This window comes from Cotesia glomerata, linkage group LG5 (genome assembly GCF_020080835.1).
Source record: "Cotesia glomerata isolate CgM1 linkage group LG5, MPM_Cglom_v2.3, whole genome shotgun sequence".
In the NCBI taxonomy this organism is placed as follows: domain Eukaryota; kingdom Metazoa; phylum Arthropoda; class Insecta; order Hymenoptera; family Braconidae; genus Cotesia; species Cotesia glomerata.
In genome coordinates this window covers 4,252,688-4,280,265 of record NC_058162.1, presented here as the reverse complement: position 1 = coordinate 4,280,265, position 27,578 = coordinate 4,252,688, and the positions used below count along the sequence as shown (strand labels likewise).

Sequence of the window (27,578 nt, the reverse complement as noted above, 5' to 3'; positions counted from 1 at the left end):
TGTATTCCTCGTCGAATAGTTTTTAGAATTTTTTAGATTATGTATATACTTCAATATAATTAATATATATTATTATCTGTTATTATTGTAACCTTGTGACATTATTTTTGTTTTCAAAATCTCAATCACATTATTATTTATTCAATTATTATAAAATAATATTAATTTAATAATGTATACTAATTTCTTCCAAAGTTATTATTATTATTATCATCTGGTGATTTTATATAAAAAAAAAGGGGAGGGATTTGTACCTGAAAAAAATATAAGGATATTAAATCAAAGAATAATTGCATAAAATAAAATATTTTTTACATATATTATTAATAAACAACCAACAATAATTAAAATAGCAATATTATCAATAATTCATTATCCAAAATTGTGTAATATAGTTTATCTATAAAATATATGTAGATTATTAATTTAAAAAAATGTTATTATTAATTATTATTATATATAGAAATGTTTATATACATTTAAATTATAATATATGTTATAAATTGGCTAAATAAAATTTATTATGATGATGATAAAGTGTCATGGTTAAGATAGGTGTGTTATCACGAGACTGATAGAAAATGAATTGGTAATTAAAGCGTATATAGTTATATTGCACAATAAAAATATGTTTGTAAAATTTATTTAACAATAAAATCAATTAAATTGACTACCGGTTGTTATATTAATACTTTTTTATAAATTTTCCCATCAAATTTAAAATAAAATAAAATCTTAAAATTTAATAAGCCTTTTAATATTTAATTTTTAGATTTTTTTTCAAAAATTTAAGCTAATTAATAAGCTTAAAATTATCAATTATTAAATTTTAACTTATGTTGATGCTTATCAAATAATTTATAATCAATTGATATTTAAACTAAACAGATAATTATTTTTTACTACTTATTTGTCATTAATATTATCAATTAATGATAATATAAATAATTATATAAGTTGATAATATTAATCTAAAATAATAATTAGTCTTTATATATATCACATTGAACAAACATCTAAATTTTTTTTTTTATCAAATTAAGATTAATTTTATAAGTACATATGCAGACATATTAATTACTACTGAAAAAATATTTACAAGCTGCTGGCTTCATTTTGAGTTGTAGGAACTGTTGAAGACAATTTTAATGCTCTCAATTGTCGGTGCAATCGTTGCCTACAAAATTGGTAAAATTCTATTTCTCTTGTGAAATTTTTTCTTACCATTTCTTTTATTGCCTCACTAACTGGAGGTTTAAAAGAATTTCGATTAATTGTCTTGAATGAATTCATTTCATCTGTAAAAAAAAAAATATAATTATCAATAACACTAAAGTTAGCCATTTTTATTTTTTTTTCAATAATTAAATTAGAAAAAAATATTGTTTAAAAATTGCACTTACAGTTGTTAAAGTTTCTTACAAATGAAATTTAAAAAAAAAATTTTTTGTAATAATTTTTTCAATGGAAAAAAATTCTTAAAATTTCCAGATGTCGGCTAACTTAATTTTCATTAATTATCACCATAAAAATTTTTTTTTTCTTGTTTTGTTTTTTTCTTTCAAATTAAAAAAAATTTTTTTTAATTTTTTAAACCTATCTTCTCTTTACAGGTGCTATTTATTATTTATAATCATTACTAAATATTTTACATATAAAAATGTAACATATTGTAAATTGCCAGGGGCGTTTTTTTAGAAATATTATTAAATAAATTTTAATAAATAAACAAATATTAATAAATAAATTTTAATAAATAAAAAAATATTATTAAATAAATTTCTTACCCCAATAAAGTTCAGTTGCACCTTCAAAAAACTGAGGAATGTAATTTTCAAGGACAGTGAGAGTTGTATTTATATCTTCAAGCACTCCAACAACGGCATAATGTTTTTCTACTGATAATTTAGCTCTTTCGAGTGCGCCAACTGTGTTGAATGGCCTAAACATAATCAATTATTTTTTTAATTTTATTTAATAATTTATAATGATTATCAGTTAATTAACAATAAATTATAATATAATTTTTCTTTTTTCAAATATCGCTCAATTATCGGGTAAGTATGCTTGCTTGATCGAGAATGTTCTTCGGATAATCATAATAAATATTTCTTCTTTAATAATAAGAGTGTATCGAATTAACATTAAATGTTAATTATGAATTTATTTAATCATTAAAACAATGCCAGTAGGGATAGATAACCTTTTCACAGTCAATATAACACACGATGAAAAAATTATAATTATAATCTATATACATAAAACGCTACAGCATTTATAAAAAGTATTAGATTAGAAATTTAATTATAAATCAATTAATCTTCATCTATAATTACGGTGAGATTCAACTTTAAGAAAGTTTATCATTATTCGATTCAAACATCAGTCGTCTGTGCCGATTGTATAATTTTAATAAATTGATTATCATTTAATTTCTGCATTTAATTTATTTATTTGTATTCAACCCAGAGATTGGTAAAAACACTTTAATCTAATTATATTTCCAGAATAACTTTTTCATTATTTTTATTTTAATATAAATTATTTTAAGAATAACATTCGAGGATAAAGAAGACTATATATAAAAAGAAATTACACGTACTAAAATGTTAACAACAGCAAAAGTAAGTATTTAATTACACGATTGTAAAAAATTTTTTATTGTGTAGAAGTTAAGTAATTTTTGTATCACAAGTTTTTATAGTTTAATAAAAATAAAAATCATTTTTTAGCATGTAAACATAAATAATATGTATTATATCATCTATTTTGTTAAGAGAATAAGCAAAATTTTGTGACCAATGTATTTATATGATAAAATGGGTATCTCTAGATACATAATTAAGAAATAACCTTGTATCTTTTGATATACTGACATTTTTTAAAGATATAATCTCACCCCGATATGACACTCATCGATACCTTTCATTTGAGTACCCACATCAATTTTTCATATATTTTATATATTTATATATTTCACAAATACCATATATATAAAATATATAAAAAATGCCATGTGGGTACTTCAATGAAAGGTCTCAATGAGTGTAACATCGAAATGAGTTTATATATCTCAAAAAATGTCAATAATTAAGAAAGTACAGTGCAATTTAACATAATTAAGAAACGACCTTGTATCTTGTGAACTATTGATATTTTTAAAGATATAAGCTTATCTCGATGTTATACTCATCGAGATCTTTCATTTGAGTACCCACATCAATTTTTCATATATTTATGTATATTATATATATATATGTATATATGAAAAATATATCAAAATGCATGTGGGTACTCAAATGAAAGCTCTTGATGAGTGTAACATCGGGATGAGCTTATATCTTTAAAAATATCAATAATTAAGAACTGACTTTGTATCTTGTCAACTATTGACATTTTTAAAGATATAAGCTCACTCCGACATTACACTCATCGAGACCTTTCATTTGAGTACCCACATCAATTTTTCATATATTTATATATATTATATATATGTATATATGAAAAATATATCAAAATGCATGTAGGTACTCAAATGAAAGCTCTTGATGAGTGCAACATCGGGATGAGTTTATATCTTTAAAATTATCAATAATTAAGAACTGACTTTGTATCTTGTCAACTACTGACATTTTTAAAGATATAAGCTCACTCCGACATTACACTCATCGAGACCTTTCATTTGAGTACCCACATCAATTTTTCATATATTTTATATATTTATATATTTCACAAATACCATATATATAAAATATATAAAAAATGCAATGTGGGTACTCAAATGAAAGGTCTCAATGAGTGTAACATCGAAATGAGTTTATATCTTAAAAAATGTCAATAATTAAGAAAGTACAGTGCAATTTAACATAATTAAGAAACGACCTTGTATCTTGTGAACTATTGATATTTTTAAAGATATAAGCTCATCTCGATGTTATACTCATCGAGACCTTTCATTTGAGTACCCACATCAATTTTTCATATATTTATATATATTATAAATATATGTATATATGAAAAATATATCAAAATGCATGTGGGTACTCAAATGAAAGCTCTTGATGAGTGTAACATCGGGATGAGCTTATATCTTTAAAAACGTCGATAGTTAAAAAAGTACAGTGCAATTTAACAAAAGTCATTATTGAATAAAGCAAAGTTTCATTTATGTATAGTTCACAAGTCACGGCAGTCACATAGTGACTGCAAGGTTGCTAGTAATTATTATAATAATTGCTAGTAGAAAATAAAAAAAAATTAATTTTTCAAAAGTATAGTATCAGGAAGTCCATTTGATAAGAATTTTTTTTTTTTTTTTTTTTTTTTTTTTTCAATGGAATTTTGAATAACCGTATATCTACTTACATGCACTTCTCGCTATGACCACAAAAAAATAAAGTCTGTCGCCTGTGATCACCGATGCCTTCATGATACTCTCCTTCAACGTATCGGCATTCTCGATCTCCATTCAAGACGCAGCTTTCAAAGTCTTTCTTCAACCATTCAGGATCTGGCAGAGGCAGATCCGGAAATATTTGCTTTCGTTCCACGTAGTACCAAGGAGCGCGTACATAATAATACCACGATATTACGCGTTCAACTGGATCTCTTACAACATTCATATAAATTGGTTGAGGAAGATTGAACCTTTTGAATAAAAAAAAAAAAAAAAATTATTAGAAACAAGAAAAGTATAATTTTCATATGTCTTCGTGACTGGGTATTAAAGATACTCACTCAGTAAAGTTAGTGAAGCAAACGTGTTTAACGTAGACAGATGGTTCGTTATAACTATTTACAAGTCTAACAAGCTGACGCTGTATAAATAAAAATTAATAATTACTTAGATATCTTTTTTTAATAAACTTAATACTTAATACTTATCGAGCAGATTGCTGTGAGTACATACTTGTTCATAAGGTGCAAGTCTTATAGTTTCAACGCGTTGCACTTGATCTCTGTTGAATGCGAAGTTATTTCTCACGGAAAGTCTTCTCAATAATTGCATGAATGTTTGAGATCCGACTTTCGGTACTCGGTTGAAGAAGAGAACGTGTTTATCAGCTCGTTTAGTATTATTCAGTGCATTCAAATCCAACATTTCATGATGATCGTACTGAAAGTAAGATCATGCAATAATATTACTGAATATAAAGAAAAGTATATAAGTACATACATTTACAATCGCGGTCATTAATTTAAGTATATTTTTAATATTACTGGAAAATAGCTGTTTGTAAACTCGAACAATTATAAATTATTAATTTGAAAATTAGTTGATGCCATTAGTAAAATTAGTTGCAACAACAAAATATTAACCCGTTGAGGACACATGGGGTCCAGTGGACCCCAGGCGAACTTTGAGGCAATTTTAAATTTAGAAAGAGAATTATAAGTGAGACTTAGTCTCATTTACAACTGATTTCATTGATATTCTTGAAGATATTTCTATTTTTTTATTGTAATAATTATAATAAAAGAGTTTTGAGACAAAAAACTAAATCTTTTTATATTATTTTGCATTTTCACAAATAGATTAAAAAGCTTTAAGAGACTACTAAAGGACTATGTTAAAAATACGTATTGACAAAAAAAAAAAAAAAAAAAACATTTACTTGATTGAACATGCTATATTTGTTGTAATCTGTAAATAAAATTTTCTTATAATGTAAAAATTGAATAGCAAATTGCTAATAAATAAAGATGATTATTATTATTATTATTATTTTTAAATGTCTTATTCTCATTTTAAGCGACTGACCGAAATTCGTAACTTCAAACTTCAGAATAAATATATTTTTTTAAAACTTCATCAAATATTGATTTTTTTCCTCAAAATATATTGTTTTCAGAATAAAATGGCATCGGTTTGTTTTTCGATATCGTAAAAATCAAAATTTCGGCGACTTTTTTTTATAAAAAAAGTTCAATTTCGTAAGTTTTTTTTCTAAACGATTTTTCAGTATTTTTAAATTATTAGAAATTAAAAATAACTATTAAGATATTTAGAGGGAATGTTATATTAAACTTTGGTGCCAATTATAAGAAAATTGAAACTTTTTAAAGTATCAAAATTTCTTAGTTAAAGAGCGGTTTTTGAAAATTAGTTTTTATCAAATTTCTTTATTTAACCTGCAGAGGCAATTTTAAATTTAAAAGATTTATAAATGAGACTTAGTCTCATTTACGACTTATTTCATTGATATTCTTGAATATATTTCTATTTTTTTATTGTAATAATTATAATAAAAGAGTTTTGAGACAAAAAACTAAATCTTTTTATATTATTTTGCATTTTTAAATGTCTTATTCTCATTTTAAGCGACTGACCGAAATTCGTAACTTTAAACTTCAGAATAAATATATTTTTTTTAAACTTCATCAAATATTAATTTTTTTCCTTAAAATATATTGTTTTCCGAATAAAATAACGTCGTTTTTTTTTTCGATATCGTAAATATCAAAATTTCTGCGACTTTTTTTTATAAAAAAAGTTCAATTTCGTAAGTTTTTTTCTTTAAACGATTATTCAGTATTTTTAAATTATTATAAATTAAAAATAATTATTAAGATATTTAGAGGGAATGTTATATTAAAGTTTGGTACCAATTATAAGTCAATACATTACATAGGAAACGAATTAGAACTGTCTTATCAGCGAAATGAAAATTTCACCAAATATAAATTCAGTCATGTATAAAATAGCGAAAAAAATCTGTGGCTACGTGAATTTAGCCAATTCTTACTGCAGAAACTTATAAATTTAGCTACTTATTAAAAGGACTTCCATAAATTTAGTTTTTCTGAAAATTAGAGCAGATTCGAGCGACCTATTCAAAAGATATAAGAAATTAAAAATTGGCTAATTTTACAATTCACACACTGATAGAAGGATTTATTAACTATTAATAATTTAATTTATTTGAAGACAATTATTTAATTTATTAAATATTTTTTAACATTCAATAAATATTTATTTGGGAGGAAAGTACATTTATTAATAGTTAATAAGTACTTATTAATAGTTAAGAAATATTTATTAACAGTTAATAAATATTTTGTTGAGTGAATTTGTTTCGTTTGCAATGTCATATGATACGAAGATTGCTTATAAACAAAAATCATCTTTACAAATTATTTGCATTAATTATATTACATTATAATAACGATTATTGTAACATACCGAATTCTATCACAGCTCATAATTATTTTTTATATTTTTAAATATTAAAAACGTTAATTTATTTAGTGAATTTAATTATTATCATGTATTCCAGCCATCGGGTTATAAAAAGTGTCAAAGGAAAATTGCTATTTTTGCTTTTGATTTTAAATAAATATTTGTTAACAGTTAACAAATATTCATTAACCATTAATAAATATTTATTAACAGTTATTAACAGCCATATTAAAGCAAATTTTTTAAGGGAGTTGGGAAAGAACGGATAGGGGAAAGGGGGGGGGAACCTACTCAGTGGGAATTTTTCCGTAATTGAAAAAATAATCAGACAGCCCAGACTGGGAATCGAACCCAGATCTCTCGGTTACGCGCCAAGGGCTCTACCAGTTAAGCTATCCGAGACAAGTACTGACTACTTTATTCAGTGATTTATTAACTGGTAATAAATATTTATTAAATCCTATGATGTTAAAAAATCATTTATTAACAGTTAATAAAGCTTATTAATTATAAACAAATCCTTCTATCAGTGCAAAGTTTACAACGGCTAATTTTACAAGTTTCTGCAGTAAAAATTGGCTAAATTTACGTAGCCACAAATTTTTGTTTTTCGCTATTTTATAAATGACTGAATTTATATTTAGTGAAATTTCCATTTCGTTAATTTCATTAAAAACATTTTTTATTTGCGACTAATTTTACAAATTACATTATCAACTAATTTCCAAATTAATAATTTATAAACGTTCGAGTTCGAGTTTACAAATGCTATTTTCTAGTAAAATATACATAGATATATTTTAAATATGCATATGTGTATGACTTTCTGTGTTGGTTAACGAGCCGACAATTTGACCGGGATATCTCGATAGCATGAGAGATTGTTCTGTAAGAGGTAGATTCGAAAAGAAGAAATAAAGTTTCAAGCTTTCTCTCTCTTGGTAAGTATAATTGTATCAATATGTTGAGAAGTGTTGTAAAATGATGCAATACCTTTAATTTTATTCGCTTCTATCTACGGCTAGTAGAAGAAATTTTAATGGAAGATGTGCAATAAGTGCTTTTACTTGGATTTACTGCAAACTGTGCCATTACAGTTTTTTAATGCGCTTCATTTACTGAGCTATTGACCGGGATATTTTTTTCAACAATAATTCAAGAACAGGTTCACAAGACGGTTGTTTTATGGTTAATAAGTTAACCAGGAGAAGTGTGTGATGATGTGAACTCGAGCATTTAAATAAATATTAGTGGTGGGTAAAGTTGATGAATATAATTATCTCAATAATGATTGTAATTATTTTTGATAATTAAGGAAAGAAACGCTTTACATTTTTTGATCTGTAAACAAATTAGTTGCATATCTTAAAAATTTTTTTAAGTTTAACTTTCTCAAATTATAATTAATTTTTAATTAATTATCTAGTTGAAAATCTAGAAATTTCCAAGAAACATTAATGTATTTTTGCATCTTATGAATTTTTTTATTTTATTTTTATATAACGCTTCGTTTTTTTTTTTCAAAACTTTATCAAATATTGTAACAGAAATACAATGATTAACTTTAAAATTATAACATATTATTAATTTTTAATCCCCGATTGCTTTTGATCTCACATTGTTTCTTCTTTAAGAAATTTAGTGTCATTACAAAGGTCTTGACTTGAATTTATGCCTTTTCAAGTTTTTATTACATTCTCACCGATAGTCAATTTATTATGACAAGTATTTAGGCTGCATTCGAAAATTCTCCATCTGTAGACACATAATTAAGAAACGACCTTGTATCTTGTGAACTATTGACATTTTTAAAGATATAAGCTCACCCCGACATTAAACTCATCGAGACCTTTCATTTGAGTACCCACATCAACTTTTCATATATTTATATATATTCCATATATTATGTATATGTATATATGAAAAATATATCAAAAATACATGTGGGTATTGAAATGAAAGCTCTTGATGAGTGTAACATCGGAATGAGCTTATATCTTTAAAAACGTCAATAGTTAAGAAATTACAATAGAAATTAACAAGTATCTTGTGAACTATTGACATTTTTAAAGATATAAGCTCATCCCGACATTACATCCATTGAGACTTTTCATTTGAGTACCCACATCAATTTTTCATATATTTATATATATTACATATATGTATATATGATAAATATATGAAAATGCATGTGGGTACTCAAATGAAAGCTCTAGATGAATGTAACATCGGAATGAGCTTATATCTTTAAAAACATCAATATTTAAGAAAGTACAGTGCAATTTAACAAAATTCATTATTCAATAAAGCAAAATTTTATTTATTTATAATTCACAAGTGACATCAGTCACGTAGTGACTGCAAGGTTGCTAGTTTATAATATTTAATTTATTTGTATAAATTTTAATTATTTTTTTATTTTTTTAATAAGAAATTAGTAATTGTATTTTTGTTATAGTACTTGATAAAATTCTGAAAAAAAAAACGAAATTTCATATAAAAATAAAATAAATCATTAAATAACATTTTAGCATATTATAATTTACAAAATTTCTAACTTAGAAAATAAATTAATGAGTTTAAATCTTGAAATAACATATAATTTTAGAATGGAAATTAGTCAGCAATTTAACCCATAACTAGAACATTAGTAAATATTAAGCGAAGCAATCGAAACGGGATTCATCGTGTGAAGACATTGTTTTATTGTAAAATATCTATAACGTGCCTAAAGCAATTTTTTTAGTTTAAAATACTAGACAGAGAGTAATTTATAATGTTAAATGTGGTTCTCAATTTCATCAAGATAATTGAGTACTACATCATAAATATTCGGTTACGTTGACCGACATTTATATCAAGATATTTACATATAAGTGTACAGTATCATTTAACGGTGACTCTTTCCATTGATTTGCATATACGTTACATATATTCGAACTCGAATGTTCGTAAACGTTACTTACCAGTTTAATAGTAGAATATCTAGAGCTTTGGGGAGACTGAATAGCTGTCGCTAGTTGGATTTCTCCATCTGAAACAAACAACAACAATTTATTATTATTAAATATAATGCGATGAAGAAATGAAGAAGAAACGTATTTGGAAGTTTTAGACAGTGACTGTAACAATAAACGGCTTTAAAAGGGAATCAAGAGCTAGTGTACATGAAATGTACACTGTATAAAGTAAAATAATGATTCCCACGCCTTCTCGAGCGTGATAGCTTCAAAATGGAATTCAATCTTAATAATTTCTTGCTTCAAAAGAGACGTGACAGTAAATTATTATACTAAAATACACCAACAGTAAAAAGAGTTACGACAGATTTTACGGAGCTGTTTTCCTTCTGAGATAATTCTATTTTTTTCAAGCGAATAAACCTGGGAGGTTTATTTTATGTTTTCTTAGAAATAATATTCTATAATATATGTGCAACACTGTAATTTGCTGATGATATAAACTCATGCAGGATCTTCCACGCACCAGCAGAGAAAGTATAAATGCTCTTAAGAATAAGAAAAAAAGAACAGATTGTCAAACAAAACTCTTGCTTTTTTTATACGATTTGTCTGGAAAAAAAATAAACTTTGAGTGAGTAGACATTTCCTGATCAAGTTTAGAGTAGATTGATGGACCTGTTGACCCAGAACTTGAGAAAGTGTGTAGTGTGTCGCAGGATGATACTCTTGCGGTAACTCGGCCCGTGACTATTTCTTCCTGATGGTAATGCCTCAATTTTGTCGTTTAATTGTTCGGAACGGACTCGCCAATCGACTAAGACTTTCATCTTTCTCTCTAGAAACGTCTTTACTTATTTCTCTTTGTTTTTTCTTCACTTTAAAGACAACTTTCGACGAAGCGCAACAGATTAGTTTCCGGCTTCTAAGTCTTCCTCTAATCTTGACCGACTCCAGCAGTCTAGTGTGAAATCGATCTACAATTTGTCCATGAAATAATATGGTTTTATAGCGATCACGATCTTGCTATAGCTTGATTGCAATTTCACTGTAGGCTTGTCTAAGATAGTGGATCAGTTATTACGACGATTGTTATAGATTACTTATGGTTTTAAAACTCAAGGCTCATTGAGTACAGTAGATAATATTTTTAATTTGTTATCAATTAAATCTGACGTGAAAGTTTATCAAAAATTTTTATTTAGTACACAGAAAAAAAGGTTCACTTGAGCCAAGAAAATATTTTTCTTCCTAAATATTTTCTTGAGCAAAAAAATTCTTTTTTTTATAAGAAATTTCACTTATTCCAACAAAATTAATTCTCTTGCTTTAAGAAATACGTATCTTGATCCAAGAAAATTTATTTAAGTCAAGAAAATCTTGTTGTTTTGAGAAAATTCAGCCTCTTGCTCCAAAAAATTTAGTTTTTGATAGAAGTAAATTTTCTTGTCTTGAGAAAATTTCTCTCTTGCTTCAAAAAATTAAATATAAAGATAGAAGTAAATTTTCATTAATATTTTTATTGATTATCATGTCAAATGGGAAGATCAAATAATATTTCATCATTTTTTTTCATTCAATATGTATAATTGCACGCTAAAATAATATAAAAAGGGTATCAAATATTTAAGAGAAAAATTTTCTCAAGGTGAGAAAATTTTTTTCTCAGCTGAAGTAGTTGGCGCTGCTTCCCTTAAGTATCTAAAAATCTTGATCAAATATAAAAATTTATTGCATCAAATATTTATGATAATTTGAATTAAGAACATGTAGGACAGAGAATATTCAAATTTTGGACAAAATACTGAGACGCTTTTTGACCAAGTAATTTTTGAACAAAAAATCATTAAACTTGGCAGGAGTATATTAATAATAGTCCTTCGTAAATTGATTCTTTTATTTTTAAATTTAATCATTGAAAAAAAATAACAAAATGATAAATAAATACGTAGAGTTCGCGCGTAAAACTGCCTTATCTCCGAGCCCATCATATATTCAAGTAAATAAACTTTACTATAAAGAAATTACTCATAAACTTACAATCAATATAATCTTTGAGATTGATTTAATTTTTTGGTTAATCTTTACTTTAGTTTAGATTACTTATAAGACAGAATTATTAAAATGCAACTAGATTTGAATAGAAAACTAATTATCAACAAAAAATTTCGTTTACTATGGTAAATAAACTATAGTTTAATTTTTTTGAACAGTGTTGGGAGTATTGACAGTCAGCCTGATAATCTTCAGTGCATTTTATGTGTTTCAAATAAACAATCCGACATATTCAATTGGCATTTGTTATCACTAGTCCAAACTGAATTACCGACAACAGACTGTATTACATGCTCTTAAGAAAAAATTACTTTCCCCGAGAATAGAATTTCTCGAAAAATTTTTACTTCGGCCAACACAACTTCGGTCTTCCTTTAGGCACCTGAAAATTTTCTTAAGAATTTTGTTCTCTAGTCAAGAAATTTTTCTTTTTGTGTACAAACTGGAATTATCTTGATAAAAAAAAATTTAATTAATTTTAATAAAAAATCTTAAAACAAAAATTATTTCGAAAAATTAGATTATCTTAAATAAAATAGAAAATTTTTTTAAATAAAAATTTTTCTGGAGTTAAATGAATTCCCCTTAGTTTTTTAAGTAAAATAAAATTTTTTATAATAACTTACGAAACTCGAGTCAATAAAATTTATTTATAATTTATAAAAAATTAATAAATAAAAAATTTATTTATTATTTATTTCTATAATTTTTTATAAAACAGAAAAAAAATTTTAATTAATTTAAAAGTTGCATATTCCAATTCTTAATTAATAAAATCTCATAAATTTAATTAATAGGATTAATTTTCAACTATTCAACAAATTATCAACTAATTTGTCACCATTTAAATTGTAAAAAGATTTTTTTTAATCTAAGTACGGTTATCTCATTTCAAAACACAGTAACAAAAACTTTACAATGTTTTTTTTTTTTATTGTTGCATTTCTTATTATTTTAGGTCAATAAGCCCCAAGGAAGAAATATGTATGCAAACATATATAAAATATATGTGATAATTGACCTCAAGAGCCATAATCACCGGGATCAATCACCTACTTTTTTTTTTTTTTTTTTTTTTTTTTTTTTTTAGGTGTGTTCTCAATAATAATAAAAAACACATCTTACAATATTATTAATCATACTGTTAATTTTTACTTGGCATCTCTAAATGAGAATTTATTTTTTTGCAATTTTCAAGCTAGAATTTTTAGATAAAAAAAATTTATAATTTAAGGAATATCCAAATTGATGTATAATGCCTATTGGCGTTTAAATAAATAAATAATAAAATATTGTAAAATTAAGTCTTAAAATTTTTTTTGTGTACTTATAAATTTCAATTATAACATACTAAAATAAGAAGATGATTGCATTTTACTATCCTATAAAAAAAAAAAATAAAAGTAAAAAAATATCTAAATTATCAGACTACTAATTTAAACCGTTTGTAAAATAAATATTTGCAAATTTAATAGAATTACTTTTGAAAATAAGCATAAATTTAGACGCGCAGTGAGTATTTTCACTTGTCATTGCCTTGACAAGTAACTACGGTTATTTTTTAAGTAAATATATTGAATCATCAGAAATAACTATGTATATATTTAAAATAATTAATGTCAACACCCCAGTCATTGTTATTCCTTTTGATAGACAATTCTATTGTTTTGGCATGAAGATTAAAAAATTACCAAATGAAGCTCTACTTTTTCCACTATAATTTTCAATAATAGAGGACACGATTAATAAATCACGATCGTAATATCCTTATTCTTAACAATTTATTGTCTTGCGTTGACCTATTTTCCAGCGTTTTTATTTTCTATAAAGAATTGTCGAGAAGTCTGTAGGTAACCTGAATTCTCTATAACCGTATATATACACAACGATAATTAATTCTATGGGAAATCATATAAAGGAAGATGGTGAAGGTACATACATAAGACAAAAAATAGTTAGCAATACTATCATATTTTATATATATAAATAGATTGTGGGCAGTGTACCGATCATTTACGATAACTGGTTCAAAGATATAAGATATAAAGACGCCTTTGGCTTATGTATTTCCGCATACTCTTTAACTATATTCAATAATGTTGGTCATAATGTACTTTCAAGACTTTACTCTCATATCCCTTCACCATCGAGGATCACGGTTACCGGCAGAATACAGCATAAGCAAGAACCGTTGCCCCTTATGCACCATACTCATTCGACCTCCGACTAGTGCGTGTTGTTCCTTAAACAAGCCACTAGACGTGTTGACATGTATGCACTCACGCACACATTTCTGTTCATTATCTCTTTCTTTACTGCTCACTGTGCTTAGCTGTGGTTTGGATCTTTTCAAGAAATTCCATCTCCAAACAATTACTTTTATCATTATAAACTAGCTTCTATATCTAACCGAGTACAGAATACAGAAACTTAATCATAAATGCTTCGGATGATCCCTCTCTGATGTTTAAGCAGTCAAGTAACATTAACTTGATTTTTTTTTTTTTTTTTTTATTTAAGTAAAGGGTCATGGATGATAATTTAACTTCCGTAGTCAATAGACTATTTCTATTTACTTATGGAATTTTTCAATTAACGAAACCACTCGCTGACAAACGATTTTTAAATTGTCTTAAAGATTGGTCAAGAAATTTTTTCTTCAACCATTTTTAAAATTTTAGAATTTTAACTGTTTTAAAATAATTAAAATTTATGTTAAATTTATTAACAAATTTTATTTTTTGATATGAAGTACAATGATAGCTCATACAAAGAAAAAAATTCTTTTCTGGGATATAAATCTATATTATTAAGAGAATAAGAAAAATTTTGTGTCCAGGATAGTCATATGATAAAATTGGTTTTTTTGGAGAAATTTAATGTCGTTGCAAAGGTATTGATTTGAATTTGTGCCTTTTCAAGATTTTACGCCATTTTCACCGATAGTCAATTTATGATGATAAGTATCTAGGCTGCATTCGAAAATGCTCTATCTCTAGATACATAATTTAAAAATGACCTTTTATCTTGAGAACTATTGACATTTTTAAAGATATAAGCTCATCCCCATGTTACACTCATCGAGACCTTTCATTTGAGTACCCACATCAATTTTTCATATATTTATATATATTATATATATGTATATATGAAAAATATATCAAAAATGTATGTGGGTACTCAAATTAAAGCTCTTGATGAGTGTAACACCAGAATGAGCTTATATCTTTAAAAATGTCAATAGTTAAGAAAGTATAGTGCAATTTAACATAATTAAGCAATGACCTTTTATCTTGTGAACTATTGACATTTTTAAAGATATAAGCTCATCTCCATGTTACACTCATCGAGACCTTTCATTTGAGTACCCACATCAATTTTTCATATATTTATATATATTATATATATATGTATATATGAAAAATATATCAAAAATGTATGTGGGTACTCAAATGAAAGCTCTTGATGAGTGTAATACCAGAATGAGCTTATATCTTTAAAAATGTCAATAGTTAAGAAAGTATAGTGCAATTTAACATAATTAAGCAATGACCTTTTATCTTGTGAACTATTGACATTTTTAAAGATATAAGCTCATCTCCATGTTACACTCATCGAGACCTTTCATTTGAGTACCCACATCAATTTTTCATATATTTATATATTATATATATATATGTATATATGAAAAATATATCAAAAATGTATGTAGGTACTCAAATGAAAGCTCTTGATGAGTGTAACACCAGAATGAGCTTATATCTTTAAAAACATCAATATTTAAGAAAGTACAGTGCAATTTAACAAAAATCATTATTTAATAAAGCAAAATTTTATTTATTTATAGTCCACAAGTCACGGAAGTCACATAATGACTGCAAGGTTGATCGTATTCTTGATTCAAAAAAATATTTAGGAAAACTAAAATTATGAAGAATTTTTTCTAAAAAATTTTTATCTGAATAAGAGAAAAATGGGTGCATAAATAAATTTCAGTTTTCTGAGATAAAAAAAATAGAAAAATTGCAATTCGAAACAACATTTTTTTTAAATTAAAACTTTGAAAGTTAATTTTCAGAGCTTTTAATGTAACATTTACATTTTACAATGTAATTTTTACAAAATTTATAATAATTACAATCTGAAACTGTAATTTTTCCAATTTTTTTTGTACGGAGCGCCACGTTACAGAAAATAATATAATTTTTCTTTTTTCCCGGTAGTTTCTTGGTTTAAATAAAACCTACTGATTGTATATTTTCGAAAGAATTCAATTATTTCTTTACAATCTTTTGCTAAAAGAAAATATTGGACTGTGGTCGAGTATATAATTATGTAAGAAAATGAAAAAATTCAAGTGTTAGCTTACATTGAGTGTAAAATTTCTACAATTATGCGGTATTACAATAAACTCGAAAGAAATAAGTTATTATGCCATAAAATTATAAATACCAGTAAGTAATCAAATTTTTACTTATAACAAATGTAAAAAATTGTATTTTATATAAAAATACATTTTCTAGGAAAATTAGTTTTCTCAATTTTCTAATATTTTTTATAAATGAGAAAAATTTTGAATTTGAGTCATGAAAGGTATTGTTTGAAGTTATCGAATCAAAATATGAATTACATAATCAAATTTTTAAATTAAATTAAATTTAGACTTGGTAAATATATAGTTTAATTAATAAAATAATTATTTGATTAAAAAGTTATTTTGTCTCTCAATAATCTGAAGTAGACACTTTTCTTCTTACAAGATATATTACAAGTGTATATAGATATATTGAACAAATAACAAATTACAGTCTAATTCTCAAGAAATAAGAAATAAATTTTTTTTTGTGCGCTTTCCAACATTGTAATTATCACAAGCGTTGATAAATCTTGGGCGAGAACCTATTAAACTTGCTTTGCTACAGCATTAACGTCAATAATAATTTCACGGGCGCGCTCTAGACCTTTCACTTTGCTTGATTTTCATCAACATTACTCTATACACAACTCAGCATGGACATAAGGATAGTTTAACTATCAATCTCTTTTTTATTTTGTTATGTTTAATTTATATTTTATATTATACTTTTTACTTGAAAATACCACCCGTCAATGTTACTCCCTCGCTAAGAAATTATTATCCCTTGGTACATAAATATATAGTTGTTATTATTATCGCTAATGCTTTATGACCACATAAATTATATTATTGTATGTAATTTTTTGTTTTGTATTTTATATTCCTTTGTATACAATGATAATGATATATAATAAATAAAATAATAATTTATGATTATCATCTACAAATTGCAATTTAAATTATAAATCTTACAGATGAATTACATCATTGATTTAATTGCTCCAGACTTAATTCCTGAATGCAATGGTAGAAAATAAAATTTATCATATGGCTTTACTCGACACTAAAAGAGAAATAACTAATTCGACTAATTAGCGAGGGTCGTGCTTAGCAAGCAAATTAAGTAGACTTGGGATTTTACCGTTACGAATTCAGTGCATGGTTCATCTTCTGGTTGTATTACTGATGTTTTAGTTCCATCTAAAACTTTCAAGGAAACAAGCCAACATAGGGAAATCAACTTACTCACGTATTTACATTCAACAAGTTTCATGAAGAATTCCAGAAATCTACTTTATGCGTATGCGAACTCCAATGTTATACTACTTTGCATATATTTTGTTTCTCTGCTTCACTTGATACATTCCTTTACCATACGCAAAAATAGCCTTTGTATTTTCACATCATTTTAAAAAGAATTATTATTATTATTATTATATTGGGAGAATAAGAGGAATTTTGTTTCTGGGATAGTAGTATGATAAAATCGGTTTTTTAAAGTGAAATTTAATGTCTTTGCAAAGGTCTTGACTTAAATTTGTGCCTTTTCAAGGTTTTATATCATTCTCACCGATTGTCAGTTATGATAAGTATTTAGGCAGCATTCGAAAATGCTCTATCTCTAGATACATAATTAAAAAATGTGCTTGTATCTTGAGAACTATTGATATTTTTAAAGATATAAGCTCATCCCGATGTTATACTCATTGAGACCTTCCATTTGAGTACCCACATCAATTTTTCATATATTTATATATATTATATATATATGTATATATGAAAAATATATCAAAAATGCAAGTGGGTACTCAAATGAAAGCTCTTGATGAGTGTAACATCGGGATGAGCTTATATCTTTAAAAATGTCAATATTTAAGAAAGTACAGTGTAATTTAACATAATTAAGAATCGACCTTGTATCTTGTGAACTACTAGAATTTTTTAAGATATAAGCTCACCCCAACATTACACTCATTGAGACCTTTCATTCGAGTACCCATATCAATTTTTCATATATTTATATATATTATATATATGTATATATGAAAAATATATAAAAAATGCAAGTGGGTACTCAAATGAAAGCTCTTGATGAGTGTAACATCGGGATGAGCTTATATCTTTAAAAATGTCAATAGTTAAGAAAGTACAGTGTAATTTAACATAATTAAGAATCGACCTTGTATCTTGTGAACTACTAGAATTTTTTAAGATATAAGCTCACCCCAACATTACACTCATTGAGACCTTTCATTCGAGTACCCATATCAATTTTTCATATATTTATATATATTATATATATGTATATATGAAAAATATATAAAAAATGCAAGTAGGTACTCAAATGAAAGCTCTTGATGAGTGTAACATCGGGATGAGCTTATATCTTTAAAAATGTCAATAGTGAAAAAAGTACAGTGCAATCTAACAAAAGTCATTATTTAATAAAGCTAAATTTTAATTTTTTACAGTTCACAATCACGGCAGTCACATAGTGACTGCAATATTACTAGTTATTATTATTATTATTATTAGTCGAACAGTTAAAAATTTAATATCAAATCTTTTTCCTGCCCAAATTTCTGATAAAATTTATTAAGAATATTATTAAAATAGATAATAACAATTATTATTATTGTCATTCAAATGTAAATTATTAAAAAATATTATAGTTTAAAGATTCTATTGAATAATAGTTAATATCCTATATAAATAAATATGATTTAAAAAAAAATCATTTATTACCTGATGATGGTTGGTTTCCTGAGATCTCGTTCTCGCCGGGTTGTAATCGCACTTCCATCTCACGAAGGCGAGAATGCAGATCCCGTGTGTGAAGGAAGAGAAACAATGTACTGGATAGAGCAACCAGAGCAACCAGTTCGCTAGTCCTGTAGAATCACATTAAATATTATTACCTACGACGTACAAAAAATGATATGTACTTACTTATTTTTTTAAATATGTATTTTATTAAAAACAGAAGAAAAAATATTCTTTAACACGTATTTTTATGTGTTTAAGACAATTATATGACTAAACAGTGCATTTATAATTGACGGTGAGGTGACAATATCTTCACGAGTGACCCGCTTCCATGATGCGTAAATATTTATTCTCTTATTACACGCTTTTTTAATTAATATGTGTCAGTTTAATTACTTGCGACTGCATTTAATCTGGAATGTGTCTTTCAAGTTATGAAAATTATTATGTGAGATAATTTTTTGATAAAACGTTTTAGAAATAAAAAACGAGTTAGATTCAGTGAAGAGCTGTATGGTATCTAAAGTGGGTTTATTACAATTGGATAAATTATTTCAGCTTTAAAAGTAAAATTTATGTCGAAAAATATTGCTGAGAGAAAGGTAAATTGCTCGAAGAAATAAAATATGCAATCGACTGTTAACCCGAATAAGAGATTAATTTGCCGGAAATAAAAGTTAAAAAATATCTTTAAGATTTTTGTGATTTTTTAACAAGCTAAAAATAAAAAGTTCAAGTTGTTACAATTATTCAACTAAATAAAATTTTATAATAAATGAAACTAATTATTATTAAAAAAGTATAATAATTTTAAATCAGGTTAATTTTTCAATCATTTTAATTTATTATCGCAATAAATTAAAAAAAATTAAAATCTATGAATATTTCTAAAATTATCTTTAAATCTAATTTTGAAATATGATATTTAAGCCAGTCAATATCTTTTATCTTTCTAAATAATTATATGTTTGAAGTATTGGATAATATGCAATACATTCTTATACAATAGTGATATTAATTTATAGACAATTGAAATTTCAAATATACACTGAAAAAAAAATTAACTTGAATCAAAAGAAAAATTCTTGAACCCAGAAAATGATTTTGAAGAGTTTCATTATCTTGAATCAAGACGGAAAATATTGAATTAAATAAAATTTACTTAAACCCAACAAAATTTCTTGGTTTAAGAATTTTTCTACTCAAATCAAGAAGATGAAATTCTTCAAAATTATTTACTTTATTCAAGTTAGTTCTTTTTTCTGTGTACGAATAAGAAAACTCTATGATAAATCGCTTTATTTTTTAATATTTTTTTTTCTGTTTATTAAAAAAAAAAATATCAGAAGAATTTTATAATATTTCTCATGCACTGATAAAAAACTTAACTTGATTCAAGAAAAATGTTGAACCAAAAGTACCATTTTAAAGAAAATAATTTTCTTGAGTCAAGGGAAAAAATCCTTAAATCAAGAAATTATTCTCAATTCAAGAATTTTTCCTGAAGAAAATTATTTTCTTCAAAATTGTATTTTTGATTCAAGATTTTTTCTTTTAAATCAAGTTAAATTTTTTATCAGTGTGCAGTAATTTTAAGTTTGTTGCTTAATTTTATTTAACAAAAAAATTTGTTCCGAAAAATTATTTTTAAAAAATAGCATTTTTAATTTATTAAATTTTCTGTCAATTTTTTTCTTATTTTTTTTATGCAGTAATTTATTTATCAGAAAAATTATTAAATATCTGCTAAATTAATTTTCATATCTTCTTAACATACTTTAAACCTAAATATACATAATAATGTAATTCTTTTGCAAAACTTAAATTTTTACCCGTTATTATTCCAGCACCTGCTTAAAAAATGACTAATTTTTTATTTAACCAATCAATGAAAAGTTAGCCGACACTAAAAAATTTTTGATTTTTTTTATTAATTAAAAATTACAACTAAAAAACTATTTTTAAAAAATTCCACGTCTAATTTTTAAAATTTTCTATATGTAAATTTTTTTTTAATTTTTTAAAAATTATTTTTTAATAAAATAAATTATAAAAATTTTCAAATGTCGGCTCATTTAATTTTCACAACTATTATCAATTACTATTATTTTTTGTTTTTGTTTGCAATTGCTAACACATCAATGGTCTATTCATTTAGCAATTTATCTATTAAATTTATAATTAATATTAATATTTATAATTAATTTTAATATTAACATTCTATTGAATATGAAATCACTATGCTAGCTGTAAGTCATCTTGTTATAAATCAAAAATTTTTTTTTTTATATACTAACTGTTGAATTATTAACCCTGTTAATGGCCCCTAGGCTGTTGGGTTTGTTTATTTAAATAAAATAAAATAAAATAAAATAACCACTCACCTTTTCGGCACAATTAAACGCCTCTGCCTCCACATATTGTCTTTAACAATCATTATTTAAATAATATAATTTAAAAACTTAACACAAATATTTTGACAGCATTTGTCAAGTTTCAAAAAATACGTGCTATAAAATTGAGTGTCTGTGATAGCATGTTGGTTTATTAGGACTTATTTTCTACCGGTAATATTATAACGATCAACTAATCATTCTCTTCTTTTATTATTTATTCTACTAATTCTTTTTTTTTTGCTCCTGTAGTTACTTTTTGCTTCCGTAGTCAGCTTTTTTTTTTTTTTTTGTATCCCGGCGATTTATTATAGATTATAATCCACCATAACTTTGTACCTCACTAGTTTCAAAATTAACAAATCAATCAATTTATTACCAAACCGACGCGAACGTTGCATTTCTTCTTGTAAATTATTATTGTTCTTCTTTATCAGCACAAATATTTGACAGGAAATGTTTACGATTATTTTACATGACTATCAGATGGTGGCGGGGTATAATGATTGAAAGTTATGTCCGCCAGGTCGGCTGGTCAACGTGCGACTGCGGTTCCGCATCGTTCTCCACCTCCTGTTGATGCAAACTCCTACTTGAAGTTGGTTCCCGCTAAAAACGAGGTTCTTGCCGGCGACCGGCCCCGTTACTACGATACTAAATAACTTACTACTTTTCTCTATCATTCTCTTCCGCACTGCCGATGCAATTCTACTCTACATACGACCATACGAGGTGGTCGCTTCCTTATTTTTTTATATCTTCTTTCCTTTCACCTTGCGTTGCTACCTACGACGTGATAATTAACACGTATGAAAGATGAATACGGATCTTAGAGAAGAAAGTATACATCATATTTATATATCTTTGTAAATATTATTCAGAATACATTATGGTAATAAGTAATAAGCAAATATTTACTCATGTTTTGATGAAGATATCACTTTTGGTGATTCTTGTAAGTATAATTTCTTCAGAAGACTAGTGCTCCCAATTGCGAGCAAAATTTAGTGAGATATAATCGTGTGAAAATTTTCTACGGTAATAATATATGTTACAGAAATTAACAAATATATATAAATTTTTTTAATTTTTAATTTTTAAAATATTAAAAACCGGTGACGTTAGCCGAGTCGTCTAAGGCGCACATGGCCTATAGAGAACTCGGACTAACTTACCGGCCAGGCGTGGGTTCGAATCCCAAGCTGGTCTTAGAAACCAACTTGGTTGATATTCGGCCCTTGCCGCGTAGGTTAAGATTTATTTACACAACCCAAAAAGACCCAACGTACCACTCCCAACAGTTAAAAGTCGGCGATATGACCACAGCAGTTAAAACCGACTCTAAATAATAATAATAAAAAAAAAAAAAAAAAAAAAATATTAAAAATTTTTAAAATTTTTAAAAAATTAAAAAATTTTAAATTTTTTGAATTTTTAAGACACAACTATTAAAAAAAAAAAAATTTTTTTTTTAATTTGTACTTAAAATTTTTTTTAATTCCTACAGGTAGAATTTTTTTACTAATTTTTTTTCATTATAATTTAATTGTTATAATAAATTAGAATCAATTATAAATTCAGTATTAAGATAGTTTTTAGTATTTTATAATAAAATAAATATTTCTAATAATTTGTGAAAATCTTTTTTTACAAATTTTACATGTGAAATTTTTTAAAAATAATTTAGTTATTATAAAAATCCTACAAATTGTTATTTTGCAATTTACTCATTATATTTATTAATATAATACTGTTTAATATACACGAAAAAAAAAATTTTAGGAAAAATTATAACCTTAGGACCAGACTTTCAATATATTCACTTTTATAATTTTAAAAGAAGGGTTTACACTTTTTTTCTCTCTTGTCCTCTATTAGTAAATGGAAGTGTCTCTGTCATAATTGTACAACAAATAGATTCTTAAAACGCATTTTATGCATAAATAAATGAAAATCTTCCAAAAATTTCGCTCTTTGATAGATAATTGAATTATATATCGAAGAGCGAAGCGTTTTATTGGAAAATTTTATCTTATACATGGGCAAAACATGTTTGAAAATTAACTACACAGAAAAAAAAAATGTTCTTGAATCAACACAGTAAAAAATTTTGTGCTAAATATTTAACACTTTTTTTGTGTCAATTTTACACTTTTTTGTGTTAATTCAACACAATAAACGTTAAATTTACGTATAGAAGTGTTAAATATTTAACACAAAATTTTTTGACGAAATGACGCAAAATTTTTTACTGTGAAGTATATAATTTTGAAGAACTTAATATTCTTGATTTGTGTAGAAAAATTCTTGATTTAAGGAAATTTTACTTGATTAAAGAATTTTTTTCTTGAATCAAGTTAATTTTTTTTTTTCAGTGTATCAACCGCTCTTGTTTTAAAATTTACGATATTAGATCGTAAAAGTAGTAGGAACCAAATTTTTATAGTGTAACATAGTTAATTTTTAAATGTGAGAAAATAATTAAATGCCAAAAATAATTAAATCTCTCTTAATTTCAGTATCATTGTTATAGCTTGAAGAAATAGCAATTTATTCAGAAACGTTGCTTAAAAAAACAGTATTTATAATATTAACAACTTTTTGGATTTTGTACCGCAGAAAAAAAATTAATTAATATCTTATCAACTAATATTTGCATCATAAAATACTTTTTAAATGATCTAATTCGCTTTATTTCCTAAAAAATCAAAATAGATTAAAGCAGAATAAACGAAACATGTGGTCAGTGATGACGACGATAGCGTACACGGAACTGTGTATTATAAATAGAATAAGAAATATACCCGAGATTATTTATTATCAATACCGGTCGGTAATTTATTCGATTGACCAAGTAATTGACACAGTCCTCGTGCTGAGAATTGGCCAGTAGTTTATTAAATGTAAATAACGACAAGAGGTCGTGGAATACTTAAAAAGGAATGATGTTGAAGGTTAACCAGTGGACCTGTTTGCTGGATCTTCTCATAAAATTCTGAAGGACCGCGTACTTATATCCTAGCAATCGACCACCTTCGAGCAGTCGTTGCTCGTGCTTGCATCAGTAAACTACAAGTTAACTTTTTTAGTACGGTTCTCGTGATAGAGCCAGTGATTGCAGTCTTTGTCTATCTGGTTAGCTTCCTTTATTTAAACATTAGATTTCCTTCACGACAGGACTTACATCATAAAGGTAAGAAAGACACAACCCACGCCATAGATAATTTTTAAGCGGGTTCATTGCCACGGTAGACCTAACGGTCAGTTGCATTATTCGTAGGATCCAATCGTGATGCTCTTACGCTTTTCTCTAGACTGTTTCAGACGTCACTGTGGATAACGATGAAGCGACAGCTGGAAATGTCCCGGATTATTCTCCTTCTGGGAATTGCCCTCAGGGCCAACACTCAAGCCCCAGTCCTCAGACGTCAACATTATCTTCTGGAGATTGACAACGGAATTCTCAAGAACGTTAAGCCGTATCCTGAAGCTCTCAGTAAAGATGTTGATTTATCCGACCTTGGGCTACGGTCAGTTGAAAAAAATGCTTTTGATCAGCTTGTCAACATAAAATCTCTCAATCTAGCTAATAATTCTCTACAAGAGCTCCCTGAATTTGTTTTTGCTAATTTAACAAATCTACAAGCATTATCTCTAGCCAAAAATAATTTTAATACCTTTCAAAATAATTTCGTCGGGCTTAATAATTTAAAAACACTCAACATTTCTTACAACCCACTTAAACATTTAAGAAAGAGTTTTTTTTTCGGTCTTACAAAATCTACTGACATTATTACGGAAGGCAATGAATTTTGGAGCATATCTACAGAACTTTTTGAAAATCCATTTCTTCGAGAGCCAAATCATCAATTTGAGTTTGATGAAAGCCCGGATAAGAATCCGACGTTGAGAAATGAATTTAACAATGACGATAATTTAATTCTTGATGATAATCTTCAAGTAAAGATTTGCAAAACAGCCCAAGGTGTTGTAAAGACAGTTGAAGAGTTACAAACAAACGAAACATTATCCTCCGAGTGCAAACAAGCTGGTATTATTTACGAGCAACGTACCTTAGTGCTTAAAAACTTGGGATTAAAAGCCGTTGAGAAAGGTTGGTATAAACTAAATAAATTTTCATTTAATTCCATTGATTTAAGCATGAATCAAATAGAAGAAATTACACCAGAATTGCTTAATGATCTTCCTGAGAATTTGGCGTTTGTTAATTTAGCCGGAAATAAAATTAAACAATTAAGAAGAAATGTTATTGAGAACAATTATTTTAAAGTATTGAATCTAAAGGATAATTTAATAACGCAAATTGAAGGTGGTGCTCTAGAAAAAACTCAATTGTCGGGGTTTTTTATTATAGGCAATCGTTTGAAGAGCTTATCGTTTGCTTCAACTTTACCAATTACATTAACAGAAATGATTGCTTCGCAGAATAATATTGAAGAAGTTCCAGAAAATTCAATGGCTAACTTAAAGAATCTAGTTTATTTGAACTTAGCTCACAATAATATTACAGAGTTAAAAAGTAATACGCTTCGAGGGTTAACTTCGCTTCAAGTACTTATTCTCACGGACAATAAGCTGAAGACTATTGAAGAAGGAGCATTTAAAGATATGATTAATTTAAGAACACTTTATCTTTATCGTAACGCAATTAGTCATTTAAAAAGTGGATTTGTTCGAGGTTTAGAAAATTTAAAAGATCTTAATTTAGCTTGGAATAATATTAAAAAAATTACTAATGATACATTCATTGAATTACCAGACACACTAAGAGATCTTCATCTCGATTTCAATGAAATTGAATCTCTGGAGGCTGGGAGCTTCGTTGATGTTCCTAAATTTACGCTTTCTCTTGATGGGAATAAAATATCAGCGATACCGCGAGGAGCGTTTAATCTTCCGTACCTTCACGAATTGCACTTGAAAAATAATTCGTTACAGTCAATTGACGGTGACGCTTTCGAAGGCCTTTGGCGTCTACGTCGTCTTTCTTTGAATGCGAATAATATTACGAGTATTAAAAAAGAAGCTGCCAAAAATATGGGACGGATTCATTTGCTTGATCTCTCGAAAAATCCGATTGAAAAATTAGAAAATGGCGCACTTTTTGGATTACCAAAATCAAGAGGCTGTTTTGTATATTTATCTGATACATTTCTTAAAATAATTCAAGGTGGTCTTTTTGATGATGTTTAAATCAATACTGGTTTATTTTTTATAAAAGAAAATGCATTGAAATAATAATAAAATTGTCAATTGAAACTTTTATGTAATAAAATGAATTAATCTTAAATTTTAAGTCAATTCACTATTTAGTTTTATTTTATTTTTTGTCGCTTTTCATCACAATGCATCATCATCATCATCATCATCTCGCAATAACTTCAAGTAACACTGTGTTTATTATCATCATAAATAACTTTTCTTGTTTCACGATATTTATGTAGATAAAAACTGCATACCTGAGATATGTATAGTAAATAGTAATTTGCATCATTTCTTACTTCAATGTTATGTTTCTTCTTTAGAAATTTTACTACAGCCAATTGTATAAAATTACGACCTTACAAATGACTCTTGACTTAAACGAAGATTCCGCTATTTTTTTTTCTTCTAATAATATTTTACAATTAATAATTTTATTAAATAAACTCGTGCTCTGATCTCAGGTAATATTATTTCTTCATTAAAATCGTGGGAGAAAAACATTGAATCTTTTTTTTGTCGTTTAAACCTTTTAAGTCTAACGGAATTTAAAATTAATTTCACTTTAAGCTTCATTTTACTTTATTAGAAAGAAATTAATGATTATTTATTTATTAAATTAATGGAAAAACAAAAAATAATAA

The 27,578-nt window shown here is 26.1% G+C and overlaps 2 protein-coding genes across 2 annotated transcripts; one reads left to right on the top strand and one right to left on the bottom strand.

Moving 5' to 3' along the window:
• Window positions 1-1,004: 1,004 nt before the first annotated feature.
• On the bottom strand, window positions 1,005-22,553 carry LOC123264584 (heparan sulfate 2-O-sulfotransferase pipe). Its single transcript, XM_044727911.1, has 8 exons — window positions 21,703-22,553; window positions 19,298-19,443; window positions 10,147-10,214; window positions 4,910-5,116; window positions 4,738-4,817; window positions 4,366-4,647; window positions 1,788-1,942; window positions 1,005-1,298 (listed from the first exon to the last, which is right to left on the bottom strand). Exons 1-8 carry the CDS (start codon window positions 21,753-21,755, stop codon window positions 1,096-1,098), a joined length of 1,194 nt encoding a protein of 397 aa, XP_044583846.1. The 5' UTR covers window positions 21,756-22,553; the 3' UTR covers window positions 1,005-1,095.
• A 2,077-nt stretch (window positions 22,554-24,630) lies between these two features.
• On the top strand, window positions 24,631-26,973 carry LOC123264580 (protein artichoke-like). Its single transcript, XM_044727905.1, has 2 exons — window positions 24,631-24,904; window positions 25,026-26,973. Exon 2 carries the CDS (start codon window positions 25,054-25,056, stop codon window positions 26,923-26,925), a length of 1,872 nt encoding a protein of 623 aa, XP_044583840.1. The 5' UTR covers window positions 24,631-24,904; window positions 25,026-25,053; the 3' UTR covers window positions 26,926-26,973.
• Window positions 26,974-27,578: the final 605 nt, after the last annotated feature.